Source organism: Silurus aristotelis (assembly GCF_946808225.1).
Source record: "Silurus aristotelis genome assembly, chromosome: 8".
In the NCBI taxonomy this organism is placed as follows: domain Eukaryota; kingdom Metazoa; phylum Chordata; class Actinopteri; order Siluriformes; family Siluridae; genus Silurus; species Silurus aristotelis.
In genome coordinates this window covers 3,183,723-3,193,722 of record NC_139581.1, presented here as the reverse complement: position 1 = coordinate 3,193,722, position 10,000 = coordinate 3,183,723, and the positions used below count along the sequence as shown (strand labels likewise).

Genomic DNA, 10,000 nt, shown 5'->3' with positions numbered 1-10,000 from the left:
AACTGATGCTGAACTGTATGTCGGTGATCAGTAGATACACCGAGCGCCGATCAGAACACGTGTAAAACAGAGCGTGCGCTCGATCCTGATTGGTGACTCGCTGCGTTTTTCACCAGTTACGTTTTTATCCTCATAAATATAAAGGAACGACTGATTTCATAAAATGTAGTCGAGTAAAAAAAATTTGACTTTGAAATGTAGAAGTTTAAAGTAAAAGTCTCCCAAATGGAAACACTGAAAGTTAAATTATTAAATTATTGGGGACACCAAACGGTTCCCACAAACCTGGAGGCACACAAGTGTATAAAATGTCTTTAGATGATGGAGTTTCGGGTTTGATTTTTCCATCCACTTGAACTAGGAGACCCAAAGCTGTTCCATCATGACGAAAAGTTCACAGTGCGAGCGCCATGAAGATCTGCTTGAAATAGGATGGAAGTGTGTGGAAGATCTCCTGCTGTAGAGCTTTATTAATGATACATGATGAATATGAACTTTACTAAAACCCTAGAAGCTGAATTCCATGAATCTCCACAAAAATCTTGTGGAACATCTTCCCTGAAAACTTATTGTAACAAAAGGAGAACAAATATGGACCGAGATGCTCAGAATTAAAAAAAAATCAAATAAAAAAAAAAAGAAGCAGAAGAAACAAACCGAACTTATGAAAATGTATTGCGTATTTTAAGATTTGATTCTCATCTCAGACACTTTGTTAAAAAAGCAATGAAAGTTATTTATAGAAAAAACTGCAAATAAAACACCTGGTAGAAATGCAACCTAAAATAATGAGTCCTCCTCCTTCCCTTGTTCTAATATCAGTCGAATCTCGTTTTTTGGAAATGGGAGAAGAACCGAGTGAGTTTTTTCCACTTTCGTTGCTTTCGGGTTCTTTCTTCATGATGGTTATGTCTGGGAGCTGACGTGGTTCCTCACGCTTCAGTTCGAGGAGCAAAGAGTCGTATGGTTTCCCATCTGCCACACCTGAAATGCACGTCATGTATAAACGCCATCCAGTTCCTGCCAGAGGTCACAAATCAATGATCCGACAGAGGAACGTGAACGAGGTGTACGCCATCCGAGTCCTGGGTCTCCACACGTATGTAAAACCTGCGGCGTTCTAGAGGCGCATTAGCGATGCAAATCAAAGTGGTTCTGGAATTGAATTTCCGATCCGCCCGGACGGAACCGAGTGCGTGAGATCTCTCGCCGATTTACTCCACCTTCCACGGCTGCACGCATGAGCAGAACGCTCGCTACACTCTTCACACGCTCTCCAAAACCCACGCTCAGCAAATTACACCCGGGCCGACCGCGCTTTAATTCTCCTTTCACACTCGGTTACTTTCCCTCCGCAGCCCTGCTGCATAAGTGCACCGAAGCTCCCTATTTGTCGAGACGTGTCGAAAAGCATCAGAAGGAGCAGCACTAACAGTTACTCATGCTGCGAGAAGAGCCGCTTCGTCCAAAACCGGAAATCCCCACTTCATCGCACTTTCAGTAAATGCTATATATAGTTCTGAGTCTCGCATTAAGCTCTCAGTCCGATCTAATGGAACTCTGGCATGGTGGGGGGGAGGGGGGGTGTAATGACATCTAAACATCAAGACAAACGATATCACAAGATGCTTTTGTTTGAGATAGAAGGTCCGGGTACGTTTGTTTCTCTTGTTTTAGATTCATAATTAAGAAACTAGTTGTGAATTATGATGCCTTCGTTCCTTTTTCTTTAATTTCATATTTAAAGCTGAAAAAAAAAAAAATCTCTCTTTTCTCTATTCGTTTAATCACATAAAATGGAGCAATAATTTTAATCTCACGATTCCGATCATCCTAAAGTGCACTTTTTCAATCCAACACCCAACCCAAAATCCAGACCAAGATCCAATCCAAAATCCCAATCTACCCTCCAGTCCAACATCCGATCTACCATCCAATCTACCCTCCAGTCCAACATCCAATCTACCATCAAATCTACTATCCAGTCCAACATCCAGGCGAAATTCCTATCCACCATCCAATCGAACATCCACTCTAAATTCCAATCCAACATCAAATCCACCATCCAATCCACCATCCCGTCTAATATCCTGTCTACCATCCGGCCTGTTATCAGTCTGAAATCCCAAACCAACATCCAGTCCACCATCCACACTAAATTCCAATTCAACATGAAATCTACAATCCAGTCTATCATTCAATCCAACATCCAGTCTAAATTCTTATCCCCCATCCGATCCAACATACACGCTAAATTCCAATTCAACATCAATCTACCATCCAATCCACCGTTCTTTGGGATGGAGGCTTGGATGGAGGATAGGATGAGCGCTGGGATGGAGGGTAGGATGAGCACTGGGATGAAGGCTGGGATGGAGGATAGGATGAGCACTGGGATGAAGGCTGGGATGGAGGGTAGGATGAGCACTGGGATGAAGGCTGGGATGGAGGATAGGATGAGCACTGGGATAAAGGCTGGGATGGAGGATAGGATGAGCACTGGGATGAAGGCTGGGATGGAGGGTAGGATGAGCACTGGGATGAAGGCTGGGATGGAGGATAGGATGAGCACTGGGATGAAGGCTGGGATGGAGGATAGGATGAGCACTGGGATGAAGGCTGGGATGGAGGATAGGATAGAGGCTGGGATGGAGGGTAGGATGTGCGCTGAGATGGAAATATTGTGCACTTCAGGTTATTGATCAGATTTGTTTGTGAGAGATTTGAATGATTTCTACACTTTGTGAGGACTAAATGTGGAATAAAGCGTGCATCCAACGAAAAAGCGACTTCCCCAGAAGCTGGAACCTATTGAGGTAATAATACAAGTGAAAGTTGTTGTAAACAGGGAAGCCCCTCTGGTGCTTCTTCCCCCGAAATAATACATCACTTGTGCTTCAGGGCAGGCAGACAAAAGCGGCACACAAACCTCACGTTAACTGGTAATCGTTAGCGGTTACCTGATATTTGGGTGCGAGACGTTCAACTTTTTCGACTTTTGGCTCTGACATTTCGAACAGACAAAAACAGTAGCATGCCCCAGTAACATTTTATTTTTTTTGCTCCATGCTAACCCTAACCTGAAGAAGGATTGAACCAAATGCTCCACATCCATTTTATGTAAAACAACGAAACCTGTCACAATCCTGTGATTTTTCTTCAAATATTACCACTTTAATCTCTTATTGCTACGATTTATACTCAAAATATTTACGTATTCCCGTAATTTCGACCTTATTCTCGTAATTTTGACCTTATTCTCGTAATTTTTATAACAGAGTAAAGCACCAGAAATTACAAATATATATATTATATATCTAAAACTGCTGTATTACAGTATTATTGGTCTCATTGTTGGCCTACGGGAGCTCGAATTTAAATGTACGAATACATTTCAGGATGCAGGTGTAGCGAGGACACTCCCATTCCATCGCCTAACCGACTAAACCTGTCGAGGAAGCCCCGGATGGGTCTCGCTCTTCTGCCTGGTATCTCTGGACGAGCTAAAAATACACGGGCAGAGAACAGGGGGGCGATCACGAGTGGACAATGAGCAGCAGGAAGCGATTCGGAGAAAATGTCAGAGTAAGATTCCTGTAGCTAAAGGCGAGCAGGGTGAGGCTGGAATGGACGGAAGCTCAGCGGCCTCTCTGCGTGTCTCCTCTTGCAGAGGAGTCGGATCTAAATGGCTTTATTTCTCGAGACTGACGACTCTGGGTTTCTGAGAACACGGTTCACTCAGGCGCTGGCTTTTCGGGCCTCTCTGACTCATTGAAGCTGAGTCAGAGCTGGAAGGCACCGAAGCCGTCTTCCAAAAATAAATGCACGGTGCACAGTCGACGTCATTCGGGGCTATTTTTGAACGGAGTACACGTCATTTATAAGGTTCGAAACTCAATGAAAGGGGCGGGGCTTCTTGTGGGACCTTTAATTATCCAAGAAATAGAACATTCTTACGGATATGGCTGCGGTTAGCATTTAATTGAGAAGGAAACGTTTTTTGAGAGCAAACCCGTTTGAGCTCGAGCTAAAGCTCGAGCGATTTCTCAGAGGTCCGCATCGCCGCACGCGGATTTCCCTGGAGTAACACACCTGAATAACTTGCTAATTAACAGATGAGCCAAAGCATGCACGCGGACACGGAGGGAACAAAAAACTAGCGCACACTTCGGAAAAAGTCATAATAAAAGTACAGTCCGATGGTTGCTGGTTTTCTGCACACGATCCAAGTCACAACCACATCTGCAAGAGGATGTTTCATCAAACGCCTCTCTTCCTCCTGGAAGTCTGAAAGCGTAAAAGCCTTCATACCATCAGTGTCTTAATAAAACGTCCTCCTGAATGCACTGAAGCTTCATTGGAGAGAAGAACCAGGCCAAGAACTAGGAGCTAGCTCCTCTGTTCCGGTCAGGACCAATATTCCTCCCCATGCCTTAGAGAAGCTTGGATGGAGATGGTCATCAGACGTTAAAGTAATATTGGTATCTCAGGGGTCTATAAATAGTTCCGTGGTGCTGAATGTTTCTAACAGAACGTCCTTTGTATGCACGTGAAATGAATATGTGCACCAGCATTTTAACCAAGTCATGAGATCGTTTTACTCCTGTACATATTTACTTCCTCTTTTTATATACAAAGTTTGAGGCAGACGATTGTACTGGACGCCTTTGGATTGAACTAGGAGATCCAAACCTGTGGTTCCAGCATGACAATGTTCCTTAGCTCCATTACATTAAGATCTGCTTTCCATGGGTTGGAGTGGAAGATCTCCTGCTATAAAGCCTTGTGGATAAATGGATCTCACTCAAATCTCCTCATAATCTAGTTCATCTTTCCAGAAGAGTGCAGCAGATCCCAGAAGGACCAAATGTAGAATGGGATGTTCAAAAAAAAGCAATTATTTTTCTCCAACATATGGCTGGAAACGTCATGTATCCCAATACAGTACTTTTTGGTACCTGGGATATAAATTCTACATTAACTGGATAGAAACCCCTGGAACCCACTTCGAGGCGCATGGTCACCACCGGTCTATGACAAACGACCGCAGCTAAGCAAATCCATTTATCCGCTAAATAGGTGCAAACTCACCTGCTGAGAACAGACAGCACACAGTCGAACAGTTAGCAACAGCTCACAGAGATACAATGAGAGACTACGTCTGCGGGAAGTTCTGCTAGTTTGTGTCTGTATTAGTGCACTTAGCCAATCAACTGGCTTTTTTTCAGCTGCGAAATCAGGATTCCGACTGAGTAACGCGATACATTGTGTGCAATTCCCTAGCTAAAAAACATGCGATCTGCTCCAGCTTGGAAAATTAAAAACAATAATAATAAATCACACAACCACCCAAAGCAGCACCCTGAGGTAAAGGTCTCGCCCCCGCATCGCGCTCCTGTGCGCCTGGACCTCGTCCCGTCTCCATCGTAAAGCCACTTTGGATAAAAGCGTCTGGCAAATGAACAGACGCAAATGGAATGTAAATGGAGATCACACAAGGTCAACTGTGGTCAAGAAAGAAAGCTTTCACGTGGAGATCAAAGCCATGTCGAAACTAAAAAAAAAAACATTTTTGCCTTTTGGCCACACCGAGATGCCGCTTTTTAAAAACTTTATAAAAAGGGGATAAATCAGAAAACAGATTTCAGATTTATCCACTTTCGAGGCTTTCAAAAACAACAACATTTTTAGCAGTTACCGCCACGATTCAAAGTTCAGAAAAGTTAATAAACGCCAAGAGGAAATGACGCTGGTCTAAGCGTTTTATGATTTGCTCACGTGCGGTACAGGGACATGCGCTTTTTTTCCCCAGCAGACGTTTCGGTGTGGATGAGCAACTTTTAGAAAATTTATAAAAACTGAAATGGGGCACGGCCCACCGATTGGCTGATTAAATGGGAACTAAACTTGGCGGGAAAAAAACGTTGCGGTTGGTGACCACTTTGCTGACCCCATTTTGAATCTTCAGACTGACTATTCTACTTAAGGTTTCTATCCCTGGGTTACTGATCGGAAGGTCGGAGGTTAAAGCCCCTAGGATCGCCAGCTACCACTCTTGGGCCCTTGAGAAAGGCCCTTAAGCCTCCAGGGGGTTCTGTACCATGGCTGACCCTGCACTCAGACTCTAACTTCTGAACAAGTTGGGATATGCGATGAAAATGATGATTTCACTGTGCTGTAAAGTATATGAGACAAAAAAACGGCTATTCTATTCTACTTAAATATCTGGTGAACATTGCAGTTCCTATGTTCTTTAAATGAGAAACTCATGTCACGCACCATAAACTTGAACAGAGCAGGTAGAATGCGATAAATCTTGAATTCTGATGGTGCAACTGGTTTCTGAAGTTTACAGCATCCACACAAAGATCATTACAGGAGATTTCTGTTTGGATTTTCTAGAAGTTCCACTCAATCACCCATATTTGCACCAACCGCTCTGTATTTCATCGGGTAGATAAGGCGAGTTCAGTGTCTTGAAAATTGGTTGGAGCTGATGTGGCTGATTGAAGGAACTGGGGACCACTGAACTTTAAATCTCTAAGTTTCCACTTTAGCTCTCTTGATCTGTCATTACTCCAGCCTTGGAAGTCAAAGTTTAGGGGTTTCTGAATTCTGAGGAACAGACCAAGAAGGCAGGATCTGATGTGGTCACCTTTGCTAGGCTTGGGTGTCCAAGACTAGATCTTCCTGACTGACTAACTTTGCTGATGACACAAGGAGAACTCATTTTGCTGCACCTGTTCTCTATCTTCAACTCCATCCATTCCACCTCAGAAGCATGAAGCAACCCCGACCCAAACAACGAAAATAGCTGAAAACTCACCAGACCACGCCGAATGCCCCGTATCCGATAGGCCGATCGGGCTCGATGTCCAGCTGCTGCTGCAGATGGTGTTGATGGTGGTGATGGTGCGCCTTGATGGCTGCAGCCTGCACCTGAGCGGGCGCCGCAGCCGCAGCCGGACCGGGAGCCTGTCCAGGTGCAGGCGACGGAAAGTAGGGTTGCTGCTGCTGCTGCTGGCTCGGGTTCAGCATGATGGCGGCGGACGCGTGTTGCTGCTGAACGGGATGGACTGCGGCGGCCGAACCCGGAGCTGGATGCTGCTGCTGCTGCTGTTGAAGATGGTGCTGTCCGGCATGGTGGTGGTGCTGGTGGTGGATCTGGTGTGGAGGGGGCAGGTGTGCCAGCTGGTGGTGGTGGTGCGGATGGTGGGCCGCTGACGCCACCGCCGAAGCGCCTCCTCCGTACGCCGCCATCATTTTGGCCGCGTTAGCGGCCGTGGTCCCGCAAAGAGCCATGTGCACTCTGGGACAGCCTGGAGAGAAGGATGTCGGGAAAGCAGGAAAACAAAACTTTGGCTGGAAACCTTACAGGTCAAGAAGATGAAAGAAGCAGCAGCAGCTGGTGGTAGGAGAGGGGAGAAGGGATGAGGGGGGTGTAGGTCAAGCCGTCATGGATCTTGGATTTCGGAAAAAACGAGGCAAGATGTCATATCAGCACGAGTGATCGGGTCACTCCCATTTCTTTGGCCAGCTCTTTCTATCTTAAAAGATCTGATCTACGTCTGAGAAGATCCTTCTCTCACCAGGCATTCAACTAAAAAGTATGAAAGAAAGAAAGCCCAACTAAATCAAAACAAAATAAAATAAAAAATGTTTGATGTGATGGAAAAAAAAATAAATTCCCTCTCCCCCCGTGGTGGATGATCCAGTGCGCGGCCTTAGATCTCCGGCATGGTGGAGGTGGGAAGCACCTGGCCTCGCATCTGCTCCACCTTTAGTTCCCTCTCCTGCAGCGTGAAAGGGGGAAACCGACCGATGTGTGTCAGCGTGAGAAACGCCGCGCTCATCTTTCACACCCCACGGCTCGCCATGTCGGCTGATCCACGCACCGAGGCCGCGTCCACCGCCGGGACTGCATGCGGGGCTTCGCTCGGGCACCAAGTTTATTTTACGCACCGATGGAAAGTCGACCGAATTCCCTCCATATATGCAAAAAATCTTCGCGTGGATCTATAATAGGTGTTGAATTAATTAATTGTTTTAATCACCAATACGGACGTGTGTGTGTGTGTGTGTGTGTGTGTGTGTGTGTGTGTGTGTGTGTGTATTCTCGCGCGCAGTAAAGGAAACAATCCCGACAAATCGGAAGTGCCAAAGATACTATGTATCCAAAATCCCCATGGCGGTGATCAAACACAATCCTTTTCCTGGAAGGAGATGAAGGAAATGAAAGAAGAAAAGCAACAATTTCCCCGCAAGGAAGCAGTCAACTTATTTTCCTCATCGATTCCTATGAGTGTGTGTGTGTATATTTATATATTTATATTTATGCGTGGTTTTGCCTCCAATGCGTCGTCGGATGTTATTGTATCCAAGTGCGCAAATAAAAATAATAATAATAATAATAAAAACCGCGCATCCAGGAAATAGACCAGCAGAAGCCCACCAAAAAAAACCACCCCAATCCAGTGCTGCTGCAGGGACAAAACAAGCAGTCAGTGTCCTCCTCGGCTCACCCTCTAGCCGGATGGTGCCTCCAGGACCTAAAGGCACACACTCCAAAATGATCTCGTTTTCAGATCCTAACTTGTTCCCTACCCTCGTGCACTAAACATCTTATCTCCAGGAAGGACCTTCATGCGCTTCATCGAGTGCACTCGGTGCAAACAACGCCACCTTCCGATATTCGGCCTGCCGCGGACGCAGGAACGCCTTCCTCCTACCTGTGATTGAAGAGCGTTCCAACCAATCACAGAGCGAGTTTCGCGTTTTATTAGATTCCTCCATCCAATCAGGTGGCGGTGAAAAAAGAAAAATCCCCACACGCGCGTTACGGAAACTGACGCCATGGCGGCTCTGGGGATGGAGACCACGTTCTGGAGAGAACCTGCGGAAACTCGAGCCCGAATGGCGCACCGGAGGAGCGGCGGTTGCGCGCGGACCAATAGGCGGCCGCCACTCGGAGCGCGTTTTTCCGGGTTGGAGTGATTGCCACGACTCGCTGACCAATTATTCCTCAAATCACTCGGACGAGCAGAAGGTTATAGGAAAAGGGCGGCCAAGTTTGTGTGATCATGATTCATGCAAAAAAAGAAATGAAATTAAATCATAATAAAAACCTGACCGCTTATTTCGTCCTCTAAGAGTGAATTATTGCATAAAAACCCAAAACACATATTTGCATATGCATCAGGTGGCGTCCAATAAAATTGAGTCTATTAGAAAAAACAACTTTTTATACATTTCTTTCCTACATATTATAGTTTTCATCAAATATGGTTTATTAGTTAAGTGTTTTGAAACCCAGAGTCCAGCTGTTAGTGACTGTCGAAAGTACAGACATGAATAACAGTTTATAGACACGACTTATAGACGACAGAGTATAAACAATGATACAATTATTACAAAAAACATTCAGCAGACACCATGATCATCTCGTTTTTGTATAACGTTTAAGAGCCGTGCTCAGGGGCCCGACATTGTCAGGTAGATGGTGGTTTCGGGATTTGAACTCATGACCTTCTGATCAGATATCAACACCGTAACCGCTGAGCTTCAACCTCGACGTGTAATGAAGCTGAAGAAGTGATTCAGGTTATGAGGACAAACTGACCACCGTAACGATTTTGTTTTTGTTTTTGAGGTACATCCATTATTCCTGCAAAAGTATTAGGACACCTTTTTCCCCAAACTGTACCGCATATGATGCTTTGAATGCAGGAGCATGAAGATGTGCTCTTTACTTGAACGAGGAGACACAAACGTGTTCCAGCAGGATGAAGCCCAAAGACAGCTTCATGGAGATTATGCTTTACATGGATTAAAGTGGAAGATCTCACAGTATAGAGCTCGGACTGCACCCGTGTTTTCCCTCTATGAACGCATGCTTTCTATCAATACACTGCTAATAATGTCTTTATAATATCATTTCTTTTCCATGAGCTTTGAACTAATATCATTCCCTTAAACACTGTAATGTCATGTATTTTTAAAC

The 10,000-nt window shown here is 45.1% G+C and overlaps 1 protein-coding gene and 1 long non-coding RNA gene across 2 annotated transcripts in view; both read right to left on the bottom strand.

Annotated features, from left to right (window-relative positions):
• The window catches only part of LOC310729755, a 6,590-nt gene extending 20 nt beyond the window's left edge, over positions 1-6,570 (bottom strand). Inside the window, exons 1-3 of the long non-coding RNA XR_014534655.1 lie at positions 2,501-6,570; positions 1,992-2,331; positions 1-1,943 (exon numbers count right to left, since the gene is read on the bottom strand). The exon at positions 1-1,943 is cut by the window's left edge and continues 20 nt beyond it. This is a non-coding gene — a long non-coding RNA (uncharacterized lncRNA). The remainder of the gene's footprint in view (positions 1,944-1,991; positions 2,332-2,500) is intronic.
• nlk2 (nemo-like kinase, type 2) overlaps positions 1-8,737 on the bottom strand; it is a 74,599-nt gene extending 65,862 nt beyond the window's left edge. The window contains exon 1 of the mRNA XM_083547994.1: positions 6,827-8,737. Coding sequence (XP_083404120.1) covers positions 6,827-7,302 — 476 coding nt within the window. The 5' untranslated portion in view covers positions 7,303-8,737. The remainder of the gene's footprint in view (positions 1-6,826) is intronic.
• Between the last annotated feature and the right edge of the window lie 1,263 nt (positions 8,738-10,000).